Source organism: Tauraco erythrolophus, chromosome 27, assembly GCF_009769465.1.
Source record: "Tauraco erythrolophus isolate bTauEry1 chromosome 27, bTauEry1.pri, whole genome shotgun sequence".
In the NCBI taxonomy this organism is placed as follows: Eukaryota; Metazoa; Chordata; class Aves; order Musophagiformes; family Musophagidae; genus Tauraco; species Tauraco erythrolophus.
In genome coordinates this window covers 3,588,434-3,602,748 of record NC_141491.1, presented here as the reverse complement: position 1 = coordinate 3,602,748, position 14,315 = coordinate 3,588,434, and the positions used below count along the sequence as shown (strand labels likewise).

The 14,315-nt window shown below is 54.0% G+C and overlaps 1 protein-coding gene across 1 annotated transcript; it reads right to left on the bottom strand.

Moving 5' to 3' along the window:
- Positions 1 to 1,136: 1,136 nt before the first annotated feature.
- Positions 1,137 to 7,584, bottom strand: FRS3 (fibroblast growth factor receptor substrate 3). The gene is made up of 6 exons (XM_009987964.2): positions 7,523 to 7,584; positions 7,280 to 7,368; positions 6,566 to 6,752; positions 4,405 to 4,566; positions 3,658 to 3,815; positions 1,137 to 2,844 (listed from the first exon to the last, which is right to left on the bottom strand). The coding sequence occupies exons 2-6, from the start codon at positions 7,343 to 7,345 to the stop codon at positions 1,918 to 1,920; spliced, it is 1,500 nt and encodes a 499-aa protein (XP_009986266.2). The 5' UTR covers positions 7,346 to 7,368; positions 7,523 to 7,584; the 3' UTR covers positions 1,137 to 1,917.
- Positions 7,585 to 14,315: the final 6,731 nt, after the last annotated feature.

Genomic DNA, 14,315 nt, shown 5'->3' with positions numbered 1-14,315 from the left:
GGCAAGCTAAGAAATCAATGTTCTGACACCAGGAGCGTGGCATCACTCATACTTTTATCATTTTTTCTGAACTGCGTGGCACATGTCCTTGCTCCCAAAATGGTAACATTTCAATATGACATTATGGCACCAAAACCAAAAAGGCTGAACTTGAAAAAAAATCTGGAAATCAAGTTTCTGGACCTCAGAAGTGGATTGCAGCTGGACGATCAAGTTCTCTCCTCTTTCACACCAGGGGCTGACTGACTTGGACATCGGAAAACATTAGGGAGAACACAGGAGGGTTTGGCAACGTTTCTGCTGGCAGTGGGACACCCTGCAGAGCACTGGATCTCTCAACTCCTGTCCCAGGGAGAAAGATGAAGAATAGACAGCAGAAAGGTGAGATTCCAGAGTAACCCAGAGAGCTTTGGCTCATGGAAACAGCTTTTAATGGCAAAGGGTAATCCAGGGAGGGACTAAGCTGCAGCATGTCACCATGCAGAGAGGCGTGGTGGAACATCCTGTAATGTAGGAGGAGCAGAGACCCTACACAGGACCTCACACGGAGGCCTGACAGCTCAGCTTAGACTCAGCCCTGGTACCAAGAGAAAAATCCACATCAAAGGCCACAAATTTACCCGAGAGCTGAAATTTAGCCCTTCCAAGTCTGCAGTTGTAGGAAACAAACTGCACATTCACTCGAAACACTCATCAAATATTTCTCATGGATCCGGCCAGGCACGTGGGTGTAGGCAACGACTTTGATACAACTCCAAGCTCAGCTGCCTGGAAGCTCTGCTGGCACTCCCACATCTCCTGTACCATTTCCCATCCACCCTACGACAATCATTCCCAGTTAAAAAAGTTTTTGATTCACAGCTGCTCTTTTCCCCCACTGCAGCTCAGAAAAGCCACCAGCCTCTTCTGAGATCTACCCCCAGACAGGAGTGAGCCACAGCGAGTACACGTTTCATATTGGCACTGGTTTTGGCAATTACCACTGGGATGCAAAAGAACACTTAATAAATATGTAAACAAATAAATAAATCAGCAACACTTCTGAAAAGTCACCAAAAAGAACCCTTAAAATCAAAACAGGATACATGATAATTGAAGTTTTCTGTACCAAACTTCTAATCTTAGTTGTGGTCTTCTCCTCCTCTTTCAAAGCAGGGTCTTTTCAGAAAATCAGGTATATTGGATCACAGCATCTGTGCTCTTGGCTGTCTGTCCTCCTCTTAATTCCTAGAGTTGCCCAATTTAAACTGAATCTGAGAAAGGGACAGAAGTACAGAACACTTCTATGAGCTTCAAGAAAACATGTAACAGCACAGAGGTGAGAAAAGAGTGAGTTGAGGGGGAAAAGACCACAGCATCATCTTCCACACCACCAGGGACCAGAAAAATCACAAGGCAAAACCTGACTTCGGAGCGGCCTGACTGCAGAGCTCGCCTGGAGGCACGAAATCCACGGGAAACGGGCTTGATCAGCAGTGGAGCTCCTAAAGGAACTCGATTTTGTAAACATTCCTCCACCACACTACTGCCCTGCCTCTGCAGCCAGGCTGCTGGCACTGCTCACGGAGCCGACGGGCAATCCGGAGAGCTAACCCGATCCAAGGCTGTACCCACACAGTGCCAGTACTCTTCCTGGCACCTTCGGCCCCTTTTGCCAGAAATTTAACCTTCCAACAGCTTTGCCAAATATCCCACAAGGCTTTAAAAACGAACTGCACAGGAAAGACGGAGAGGGGAAGACAGACAGACAGACAGACAGACTAGCCTTAACATCAGCTGCAGGAGCCATCCCATGACACCAGGCAATGGGATAAAGAGGGAAGCAGAAGGCAATGGCGAACGTAAGTCACACTGGGCACCACACGGAAGGGCGGGCACCGAAGCCGTGACGCAGTGCTTGCGCCTGGCGTTCCCCCCTTACAGAGGCAGGTCAGTGCTGTTGTGTCGAGTTTTCCGCGAAGTCCCATCATCCCTCGGCAGGGCCCTTTGCAAACTGGACATGGCCGCTGTCTTTTTTAGGTCAATGACCGCGTAGGAGTCCGTCCGGCGGGCATCGTGGGTGGCAGGAGGTGGGACACGAGGGACCGGTGGCTTCTGATGGCCCTGGCACGGCTCAGCCTCCAGCTCTACCTGGATGTAGTTGAGCTGCCGTGGCTGCTCCGGACAGGGCCGGGGGAAGTCGAAGCTGAAGACGCTGGGCACGCAGCCGCGACGAGGCTTTGGCAGGAAGCCGCTGCGCCGCTGGCTGCTGCCCCCGTGCAGCGCGGTTTTCTCCGAGTTCATGTAGTTCTGCAGGGGATCTTCTTCACCAGCCTCGGAGAAGCCACTGGGGGAAGGCGTCAGCACATCCCCGGCACTCACGTCCTCCTCGCCCCGCCGGAGCGGCTGGCACTCCCACACCGGGGGCAGCGATGGCAAGTTCTCGTAGTGCAGCAACGCCGTTCTGCGATGGGAGCAGCCGGGTAAGCCCGTGTCCTCCCGGGGGAGTTTCAAGTGCCCACCTCGGCAGAGAGAGGAGGTGCTGGGGGGCAGCAAGCCGTTGATGTTCTCGTAGACGCACTGGGGTGAAGGGCACTCCTCCTCGCACTCGTTGTTGTTGTTGTTGGGGGTGCAGAAGTGCGTCCTGGACTCCCGGTGGTGCCGACAAACGCGTCTGTAGTTGGACGTGGGACCTAACACGAACTTAACCTCCCCTGGCTGCAGAAAGACCTGGGGGTTGCGGTCTTCGAGGGAGCAGTTGTGGTTCCTATGGGGGAAAGGAGGGTGGACTTCAGGCAAGGAGTGCATACAATGTCGGCCCCGCAGCTCCTGATCACCATTGGCCGTGTTGACGTAGGTGTGGGACTGCAAGGAGAGAAGCAGAGGGACAGTGAAAGGAGAAGAGAAGAGACAAGAGCAAAGCAGCTGTCAGCAGCTGAGAAACCAACAGGAATGGAAAATTCTTCAGTGGCTGATGAAGCAGGAGGAAATTAAAGAATTTCAGAAGCTGAAGACACTTTGGGAAGCCAAACACAAAAACCGTTTCTGGATTTGTGGGCTGAAGGAGAGAAAAAAGGAGCCCAACTGCAGAAGACACACATCATCTATTTCACACTAGATTCATATAGTGCAGAACAAAAAGCAAAGCCATTTGCAAAATATTTCCCTGAGTGGCTTACACTGGTGACATTGCAGCACTCACATCTACCTAGTCTTCTCTGACAATGGTTGAGACAAACTGGATTTTGTAGAGAAAAATCTTAAATTCTAAAACTGAGAACAAAAAGCTGAACATCAAAAATAAAAAGAGTCTGAAGTTGGGTATACATCTGCGCAGCAGTTTAGGGGCTGCAGCAGTAGCTGACAGATAGGGCAGCACGAACAACTTGGACTCACAAACTAAGCGCTGCTGTTAAATAATTGCCACACAAATACTAGTGGATCACAGAAGCCAACTCAGTCGGCCTTGATAGACCTTGTTTGTTCTAGTGAAGTGTCAGAGAGCAGAGGTCTCCAAGAGTAAAATGAAGCAGAAGAGGAAAAAAAAGGATGACAAGGTATAAGGATCCCCCGAGCTTTGCTGGAGTAAGAGAAACTCGGAATTGCACAGGACTGCTAGCAAAACAAGCTGCTAGTTCATTGCTTGCACAGAGCAGAATTTAGGACATCCAGGTTTACCTGCTCATCAGGCCCAATGAGGGCATGAGTAGAGTCTTCACCCACAGAGGAATGCCTCAGGCTGCTCACGGAGGGCCGGCGGGCTGCCGAGTACGGTAGGGTTTCTCCAGGGAAGCTGTGAAATCCATTGGGAAATCCTGGGACAGTGTACCCCAGACCTGGGAGAGAATCAAGACAGGAAAGTATCAGAGCATCAGTTTGGTACAAACCAGAGTGAACTTCATTTTCACAGCAAGCTGGCCCCTTAACTGCATCCTGTAAGTCAGAACCAGCCTGTCTGGTGAAGATCCCTACCACGAAGTACTTAGTGTAAATACAAGGGCTAGGCCCTCTTGTTTAAATTTATTTAAGTCACTCCTAACGGAGACAGGAATTGAGCAAATTCAAATTCTTCTAGATGTGGTTTCCTGTAGGAACCACCTGATTCTCTCAGATGCTACTTAAAAAAGGCCACTTGGCAGCGGCCCAGACGAAAACGAACTGAAGGGTGACAACTCGGTTGACTATTTGAAGGGCTTTTTATTGCTGTTTCCTTGGAAACGAAATACCACATCGCAGACAAGGAGGGGGCCTCAAAATAAACACACTCCGTGGGGCACATGTGGACGTAAAGATACAGGTCACCAGCAAGGCAGTGCATGGGAGGGATCAACAGGCTTCAGAAGGCAGGTTCACATGAGCAACTGCAGACGTTGCCCACGTCTCTGTGTTCCCTGGTCTTCTCCCTGGACACTGGAGGACCCTTACTGTTGGGTGCCTGGGGGGTCCGGGGTAGCTCCCGCTCCGTGGGGTGACTGTTCCTGGTGATGACAACAGGCTCTTCCACTACGTTGATACTGTTACACTGCATCAGGTCCTGAAGCAGATTAAAGATCTCCTCTGCTCTGGAACACTTGAAGGCAAAAATCCCTGCACAGAAATGAAGAGGAGGGTCAGGAAAGCAAGAAAAAGATCCCGCTTTATGTAATTCCCAGCTCTAAATGAACAGATCATTCTGTTTTCTTCTGCTGCGTTTAACACAATCAGCCCCTGCAACCCACAGCCACGGGAAAACAACCAACAGTTCTGTGGGTTATTGCATCAACAGAAATACAACGTCATGACAGCCAAGGATGACCAAATGGTGCATTATTACAAGAAAAACAGTGAGCACCCCAGTTATCCTAAGTCAATCAACCCAACACATGCAGAGGTGTGAAAGGGACAGGCTAACCAGTCTCATTTCATCTCTAATCTTTAACTCACTTGGCACCCAGTCCAGTTCTCACTACCAGGGGAAAGTCTATCCAGTGACTACCGGGAGCTGAACTGGGCCCTGTGGAGCACGCACGTGAAGAAGGGACAAGAACATCATATTCCAGTAGTGTATGGAATTAGACTGTTTCCCCAAAGCAGAGCTGGTGTGTGCACAGCTCACCAATGCCCAGCTGGCACGCACACACATGCACAGAAGCCATAGCAATGAGAACGGCATGGCAACCACAGCTGCTCCCCCAAAGAATAAGGGTTTAAAAATTCTGGCCAAAAAAATAGCTGTATCTGCCCTACATAAGGTGGGGAGCAGCATCAGGAAGGAGTCCTCCAAACCAAATTAACTAAGCAGAATAAAATCCTACAAGGAAGGGAGAAAACTCGTCAAAACACACCACCACCCCTCTCATTTCTGTCTGCTTTAGGACTGATGAGTAAGTTTGTGCCTGCTAAAAATTCTGTCCTAGACGAAGAGCAAAAGCCTCTGCTTTATCACCACTACCTGGACCCAACCAAAACCAAAACACACGCAGGGCGGAATTTTAATCACTGATCTGCATCCTGCAAGAGGTAAACCAGAAACCACAGACAAGCAATTCCCATCGCTGGCAACTGCTAAGCACAAAACTCCAGAAGAAGAAAACCCCACTTACATAAATATTAAAAAGGAGCATACGGCACTACAGATTTGCTCAGTGCTTTACACAGACGCTCAGCAAACATGCGGAGTCCTTTTGGATAAGGAGGAGTTTACAAACACATTAATAGAATGAGGAAACAAACTTTTCTTTTTTTTTTTTTCCCGGGGATGCAGATGCCAAGAAAATGTTTGGCTCTTTAAAAGCAAGAGAGACAGACTGGTAAAGGAACGAACAGGCACCATTGTAAAACTGGAGTCTATTCCCAGTGCTGCTGATGACTTGGCATGTGCTCCTGGGTGACTCACTTCCCTTCTCTATGCACAGCATCCCCATGCATAAAATCAGTAAAATGTAAAACTCCTTTCCCTCTACATTACAAAGTGGTGCCAGACCCAAAATGCAAAGCATTAAGTAGAACTAGCACTAACCAAGGCAGAGAGGATGCGCAGAGAAAAACAAAACGTGCTTGAACAACTATTGCTACTGACAGCTCCATGGAAGAGGTGAACCTTAAGAGGGACCTGCAAAAAGGTGCGGGTGATGCCCTTTTGCTTTATGCCCGGAGTTAAAAGCTGCTTAACAAAGCTTCAGTCTTGCAAAAAGCACTTTCTAGCTCCTAAGAAGTCCAGCAACCCCTCCCACCGCAGCTGTACATCGCTCGGTACCAAAGCTCGGAGCTGGCAGCGTAACTAACATCATCTCTGACACCAGAGACGCCCCATCCGAAGCTCGAGACTGCTTTGCCAATTACCTCATGGGCACTGATGCACCAGCAAAATGAGATCATTAGATTTATGCCCAGGTCCTGAGCCATGATGCTGTTCTCATTAGTGTTTCAATCAGGAGTATTAATCGTACGTGCATGCACACTCCGGTATTCTGGGGGAACAGAGGCTGCAAAAGAACCTGTTGATTCATTAGATGCAGGAATTTGGGAAGACAGAAGCACTGGCTCACTCCAGCTGCCTGGGACCAGAAACCTCAGCGTTCCTTCCTCCAGGAACCTCCACACTCACCCTGCCCCGTCTGGCAGCGCCGACCGCTCTCGAAGGAGAAGAGGTTGGAGTCGTAGCCGTAGCGGCGCAAGCAGAGGTAGGGCCACCTGACGGCGTCTCGCTTGTGAGTGTGCAAGATGAGCTCCGTCTGTGTCAGCTCCATGATCCCAGATCCCAGCTCGTGACCTTCATCGTCCACGTTCGTTACCTGCAGAGGCCGCAGAGCTCACAGCAGGAAACTCAGTGCATTGGTATCAAAAAAAAAAAAAAAAAGCCCACCCACGAATTCTGTAATTCCCGTGGATTTCCCCTTCATTTACTGATGCCTTTTTCTCGGCTGAGAGCACGAATTCCTGGCTGGCAGAAGGCGCCAAGCCGGCAGCCCTGGAGACTGTGTGCTTGGCAGTTCAGATGATGTGTCTCAGCACAGGCACTGGAACACAGCCCTGAGCAATAAAAGGTTTCTCTCCAGTTCCCCACTTCCTTGCTCAGGCTGAATCTCAGTGCAGAGGCAATTTCTACTGCAAATGCAAACGTATTTGCAGCAGAGGTTGCTTAAGGAAAGGGAAAAAGAAAACCCAAACACAACATTTGCAAATCTTACCAAGCAAAAGCCTTCTCTGCAAGAGCAGAGGTTTTCTTTCTTTTCATGCCTGGAGCACAACCCATGCTGGGCTTTGCTAGCAATCGGTGCTGTCACAGACTCTTTGATGGGGATGAAGGTGCAACACGTACCTTAAATTTGGTGGGATGGTTGTCTGGGATGCCGTCTCTGCACAGACAACTGCAGCAGCTCCCCATGGCGTCAGGATAAGAGGTGATCCCTGAGGAGAGGACGCAAAACAGAGGACAATCCTATTTTCAAACCAACTCCTCCCACCCTTTCCAAACACACAGCATTTACAGCCTGTATCCTCCTCGATCCCCCTGCACATGGCCCAGTGGGTTTGAGTCTCAAACTCTTCAGAGTGTTCTTACCATTAGGCAACTGTTGGATTTTTTTGGAGGAGTGAGAAGAAATTCCCACTACTGTCCCTCTATCTCCTTCAGGACTTCATGGTAACCAGGTGTCAGAGTCACCTAAAGCACAAGGGCAACTGTCCCATCTTCCACCTGGCAAGGAGAACACAATTAAACAAATTAAACCACCGGATAAGATTAAAAAGCAGGGGAGGGGATGGCGGGTTGTGAATGAAGCTCCCTTCAAATATCAGGAGGAAGGCAGGTGCACTTTCTTTTTTTAACTAACTACCTGCGTTTATACGAATATAGAAAACAATTCTGCACAGCCCAATCTTGTAATTTCTGAAAAAATATACAATTTAAAGCTAAAAAAAACCCTAAATATAAGAGATATTTTACTTCCTGGCTTTGGCATCCTACACAGGAGTGGGGTTTATCCGAGCTCCTGTATTGCAAATAAAAACCAGTAATACTGAATGGCTGAGGGTGGTGAGGGCAGGAGGAATCATAGAATCATTAGGATGGAAGAGACCCTCAAGATCATCGAGTCCAACCGTTCACCCTGCACTGTCAGGGTCCCTAAACCATGTTCCTCAACATCAAATCCACACAGTTTTTAAACACCTCCAGGGATGGGGACTCCACCACCTCCCTGGGCAGCCTGTTCCAATACTTCACAACCCTCTCTGGAAAGAAATTTTTCCTGATATCTAACCCAAATTTCCCCTGGCGTAACTAACACACATCTGCTGCTCAGGAATGCGAAGATACCTTCACCCAGTGGAAGGTCCTTCAGGGTCAGAGAACCAGCAGCCTTAAAAGCAAGAGAACAGAACAGCTGCTCTGCTTCGGATCACGAAAAGTAACAAATGCCACAAAACATAAAGACTCAGGGATTTGACACCAGTCAGCAAGCACAAGAATCAGGCAGGCAGGAGTTGCAGGCACCAGTAATGAGAAATACTGCCAGCTTTGATGCACACTTAAATGAATCCACATCCACTCGAGGGCACGGGATTCACGAGAGATAACACGGGAGGATGCCATGTTTTATTTGGCCAGAGCAGCTAACGATCTCTCCATCTGAGGCGTGAGAGAATAAAGCCATATGGATAACCAGCCTGGCACTAGAGCAGTAAATAAAATTAAAAGGCTATTGGAAACCTCTCTGCCATGCCAGAATCTGCCTCACCAGTCGCTCCAAATTAAACAATGAATCAGAGAGTTGCATCTCTGGGCAAAAACCACGTTGCACAGTGGCCCTCAGGCTCCCTCCCGGCACAGAGTGGTGCAGAGGGAGGGGGAAGAGCTGGCAGTGAGCTGACCAAGGGGTCCCATTTCATTTTTCCCATTAAAACAGAACCTAAATCACCTTTCACTGCAACTCCACGCCTTAGCTTTGGCCCCTGAAGGATTCCCTACCACGTCCTAACCAAGCAAGGTCCCCCAGAAGAGGAGTGCTTCCTTTCCAGCGAGCCGAAGGAGCTCGGGCACAAACCAAGCTGGCTGCCACCTCTCTCCTGCACATACCTGTCACCCCTAACAGTAACAATGCCACACGCTCTCTGCTCGACACTGCACCCTGCTCAAGCCATTCCGTTTGTTTTTCTAGACTCACTATGGATTTACCCCCCGCTGACCTTACAGGCTTTGATCAATAACTCAGCAACAGATCACTCTCTGCTTCATTTCATCCACTCACTGGGAGCCTTGTCCTCTAGTGTCTCTGCCTCCCACTCCCATCTCACCAACTCCCCCAGTAAACAAAAAATATAAAATCTTGTAGAAAACACATCACCTTTGCTCCCTCTTTCTCTTTTATTCCTCTCTCCCTCCGGTGCCCCCTCCACCCGTGTCTGTCTAACCTGCAAGGGGGTTCGGCTGAAGTGCTGAACGAAGGAGAGAGAAAACATTTTAAGATCCCTGAAGGCTCCCTGGGCACTTCCTGCTGCTTCCTGCTGTTGAATATTTTCACGGCACTGCTTCCACGGAGACTCTCACGACTCTGGCCTCTCGCTCAGCGCTCCCGACACGCACCTTTCCAATGGCTGTCTGCCCGTTCAGAGCCTCAACCCGTCGCACCAAACCCTCTAACAGCACGACACGCTCCCCTGCAAGCAAGAGCACGTGCCTCCCAAGACCAGCAGCCCCATCCTCCTCTCCAGTCTCCCCATCTTCCAGGATCCAAACCTAAATCCTCCTCAAAGCCTTCGCAGCCCTCCTTGGCCCCGTCTCCAGACCACAGCTCACCTCTCCCAATTTCACAGCTGGGTCGTTCGCTCTCCTCCCAAACCCTCTGCTCCTACGGAGGCTCCGTCCGTACCCCGCAGAAGACCCTTCATGCCTCCGCACTCCTGCAAGCGATTCTCCTAAACCCAGCACTGCAGAACAGGGTCCACCTAATCCCAAAGGACCAGGGCACCACTGGGACCCACCACAACGGCCCTCCACGGGGGCACACAGATACCTCGTGTGGAGATGAGCATGGCTCCACACCAACACCCAACAGACCCACAGCCCCCCACCAGCACTGGGGGGAAGCAAAGGGCTCCAGGGGGGCACCCCCAGGGGCAGGAGGGGCTGGGGGGAGGAAGACGGGGCTGGAGGGGGGAAGAAGGGGCTGGAGTGGGGAAGAAGGGGCTGGCGGGGGGAAGAAGGGGCTGGCGGGGGGAAGAAGGGGCTGGGGGGGGGGGAAGAAGGGGCTGGGGGGGGGGGAAAGAAGGGGCTGGGGGGGGGGAAGAAGGGGCTGGGGGGGGGGGGAAGAAGGGGCTGGGGGGGGAAGAAGAGGCTGGGGGGGGAAGAAGGGGCTGGGGGGGGAAGAAGGGGCTGGGGGGGGAAGAAGGGGCTGAGGGGGGGAAGAAGGGGCTGGGGGGGGAAGAAGGGGCTGAGGGGGGGAAGAAGGGGCCTGCACAGCCCGTGGGGACGAGGGGCATGAGGAAGGCGCGAGTCAGGGAGGGGCAACAGGGGTGCAAGGGGGCAGCTAGGGAGTGCGGAGGGGGGCGAGGGGACACCGGGAGGGACGACGGGGAACGGGGAGGGGGGACAGGGAGGCAGGGCGCAATGCGGCCCGCCGGGGCCGAGGGAAGGCCCGGGCGCGGGTCGGTACCTGAGGCGCTGCCCAGCTCCGCCGTCCGGGAGCTGAGGCCCAAGCCCCCGCTGCCGGCCGGCCCCCGGCCCGGCCCGTCCCCTGCCCGGCCCGCCGGGTCCGGGCTCGGGCTCGGGGACCGGGAGCGGGTCGGGCCCCGCCAGCGCCGCGTCCCCCCGCCCGGGCCGGGCCCGCCGGGAGCAGCGAGTCCGGCGGCCGCCGCCTAGAGCGGCTCGCGCTGGGAGGACCCGGGCCCGCAGGCGCGCGGCCGCCAGGGGGCGCGCCGGGTCCGCGGCGCCGCGGCCGCGGGGGCGGGGCCAGGTGGGGCGGGGGCGGGGCGGGGGGCGGGGCCAGGACAGGGATCGCGGCGGGGCGGGGGGGGCAAAACGATGTGCTGGGAGGTCCTGGGGGGCAGCGAGGGGGATGGGGGGTCCTGGGGCAGGGGGGGGGCTGAGGGGGGCGGAGACGAAGGAGGTTTATTGGGGGGGGTAGTGGAGGGGAGTTGGGGGGTCTGGGGTGGGAGGGTGTGCTGGGGGGGCCAGTGGCGGGGGATTTGGGGGGTCTGGGGCAGGAGATTTTATTGAGGGGTCAGTGGAGGGGGATTTGGGGGGTCTGGGGTGGGAGGGTGTGCTGGGAGGGCCAGTGGCGGGGGATTTGGGGGGTCTGGGGCAGGAGATTTTATTGGGGGGTCAGTGGAGGGGGATTTGGGGGGTCTGGGGTGGGAGGGTGTGCTGGGGGGGCCAGTGGCGGGGGATTTGGGGGGTCTGGGGCAGGAGATTTTATTGGGGGGTCAGTGGAGGGGGATTTGGGGGTTCTGGGGCAGGAGGGGGTGCTGGGGGTCAGTGGCGGGGGATTTGGGGGGTCTAGGGCAGGAGAGGGTGCTGGGGGCTGTGCCCTGCACCCCGCTGCCCCCATTCACAGCAGCTCTGTGCATCGCCCACCCCAGTTCCACCAGTGTCACAGCACTAAACCAGCACGGTCAAGGGCAGCTCGGTGCTGGGGTCCCACAGGTGACTGCACCCCCAGGCCCCTCGGTGGGTGCCTGATTGCTCACAGTCAGGCTGTGCAGGGACTAGATGACCTTTGAAGGTCCCTTCCAGCCCTAACCATTCTATGATTCTATGATTCTATAACCCCCTCAGCCCCGGCACTCCTGATCTGCTGTGCGAAATAATAACGCCCGCAGACGGCACCTGGCCTCGGACGAGGCCGGGAACGCGCGGGCTCTCCGGGAGGGTTCAAGGCCCGCGAGTGGGCTGCCCTGCACGCAGGACAGCAGCGAGGCCACAAGGAGGGCTAGGCTGGGCTGCAGATTTTACAGCTGTCATTTTCACACTTGCAATTTTTACCATTTCAATCACTCCACAATTGCAGTCCCACCTGCGCTGGTGTGGGCATGGAGCTGTCGGACATCAGCCACAGCTTCGGCGGGGTGGCAGCAGCTGCCATCTCCTCCACCATTGACAAGTGAGCACTCCCAGTCTGCTCCAGCACCGCGTCGCGTGGCTGCAGCCCTGCCCTTTCCACGGGAACGCTGCCGGCCGCACACCGGTCACTCCACAGTGTTTTGGCAGCAGGGAAGCCTGGCAGGCCAGTGTCCTGCCCACCACACGTGCACTCTTGCCCTGCACCTGTGCGCAACCTCGTGGCATTTCCAGGGTGGTGGCTTCAATGGAAGGGCAGCTGGTCCCACCTTGGAAAGCCCCAAGTGACCCATCTGTCTCGTCCAAGTCCCTGCGCCCGGCTGGTCTCCTAACAAGGACTTTGCCCATTAATCTTTCTGCCACACAGAGGGACAGTGGAGCGTGGGGAGCTCAGGAGCAGCCGCTTCGCAGCTTGGGCTGGGAGCTGGCAGCAGGGAGAAGGGGGGGCCCACCACCACCCAGTGGTACAAAGTCCATGGCAGCAAATGGCTCAAGATAAAGCTGCGGAGACAAAACCTCCCACCAAAGCCAAACAGCAGATTAACTTCCCCAGTGCAGAACTGAGACCTTAAAGGGTCCCTGGGGAACTGCAGCGCTGGTTCCACAGCCTGGATGGGACCTCTCTGCAGGGAACTGGAGAGCAGCAGCTTGTGGAGATGCTCACCTGCCCCTTCTTCTTTTCCTCCTGCATCTTTCCGTGCCCAGGTGATTTTGCAGAGATATAAACTGCCAGTGAGCAGTGCAATAACCTGTGCACCAACCAGTGCACGGCCTCTTCCAGCAGTGCCACCGGCTCACCGTGGAGCCTGGCCACCTCCTCTGACAATTACCATCCCTTCAGACTTGGACTGAAGTCCCCACCCTGGTCCCACAGACCTACACAATGCACGAGCCACCTGCATCCCCTGGGGCTCCCAACAGAGCCCCCAAAACAAGACACAGCTCCTGGATAGTGAAGTGCTCCGACCACGCGGGTGGCAGAGGTCTGACCCAGTCCCTGCAGACGTGGGGTTTCGGGAGATGCTGTGTCTGTGCCTGGCCTCAAAAGTCACATCAGGAGGCAGGAAAATCTTACGCTGTCTGAGAAATACACAGAAATACAACAAAGACGCCCTGCCTTGCGTCAGAGACTGATAAATTTTACCCTGACTCCTGCCCGAGCGCAATTGCTGCAGCCGAAGCCGGTCTAAATGGCTTTCAGGAGACTCGTCAGGTGTGCAGGGCTGGCAAAAACTAGGACATCCTGACTCGCCTCTGGCTAACTCCTTTGTGAGAGCCCAGCCAAAGTTTCTCCACCTCTAAATTGGGGTGTAATGACACTTCCCGTCTTTCATGAAGCTTCAACTCTTTCTGATCTGGGTAGGAAAATAAATCACCGCGCGGCTCATGAAAGCCATCAAAACGGCAACCTGGGGTGAACTGAGCCGCGGATGGAGGGAAGGGCGCGGACGCTCGGAAAATGAGAGGTAGCGAGAAAAACAGATGTCATCTGGAGCTCTTTCCCCTGTAGGGTTAATGTACCCCCCCCCCTCCGCCATCCTTTGCTCTTCCCCTCCCTGCCTGCCGCTGGGATTCCCTGCCATTGGCTGTCTCTGTAGGTTTAGGCTAAAAAGCCTGTAATTAGGACCCCGGCTGACACAGATCCAGTTTCCTGGGCAGGCAGATTAAAAAAAAAAAAAAAAAAAAAAGAAGGAAAAAAAAAAAAAGAGAGAGGGAAAAAAAAAAAATTGTTTCCCTGACTGAGCTTGGATGTTTTCCTTTCGCTTTGTAAAGTTTTCCCTGCTCAGTCTCCATTCCCTCGCCTTCTCCGGAGCAGGGCGGGACGGCGGCGGTCGGAGCGGGGCTGGAGCGGCCGGCGGAGCCCGGAGCGGCGGAGCCCGGGTACCGGGGCGCGGGGAAAGGGCAGGTAGGTGAGGCTGGAAGGGTTTTCTGGGGTCGGTTCTCTGAGCTACGTGCTCAGCTGGGGGAGAAGACGCTTGGAGTACTGGAGAGTCCCGGTCCCGGAATTGTTGGGAGGGGAAGAGGAGGCGAATGCGGGGAGATGGAGGATTATTTGGCTGTTCTTCTCTGGGAGAAGTAAATGGGGGAGCAGAACTGTATCGCTGCCCCCACAGTCTTTGTTGTCGGGAAAGCATCCCCTGAAAGCTGGATACAGTGTCTGCTTCGTTGTGCCAGGCTCTGCCATCCTGGGCTGTGTGACCACCTGCGGAGCGGGCAGGTGCGCAGGCATGGGGCTGGCAGGGCTGCCCGGCTCCCTGGGCTGCCGAGGGTCTCTGGGAAGGGGTCTTGGCTCCTCCAT

What these genes read in the sequence shown, in the direction of transcription:
- FRS3 (XM_009987964.2), bottom strand. Translation starts at nt 7,345, where the DNA reads ATGGGGAGCTGCTGCAGTTGTCTGTGCAGAGACGGCATCCCAGACAAC. An exon ending in GACCCCCCAGGCACCCAACA is followed by an intron (nt 3,816 to 4,404) that starts GTAAGGGTCCTC and finishes ATTCTCTCCCAG; the next exon opens with GTCTGGGGTACACTGTCCCA. An exon ending in TCATTGGGCCTGATGAGCAG is followed by an intron (nt 2,845 to 3,657) that starts GTAAACCTGGAT and finishes CTCTCCTTGCAG; the next exon opens with TCCCACACCTACGTCAACAC.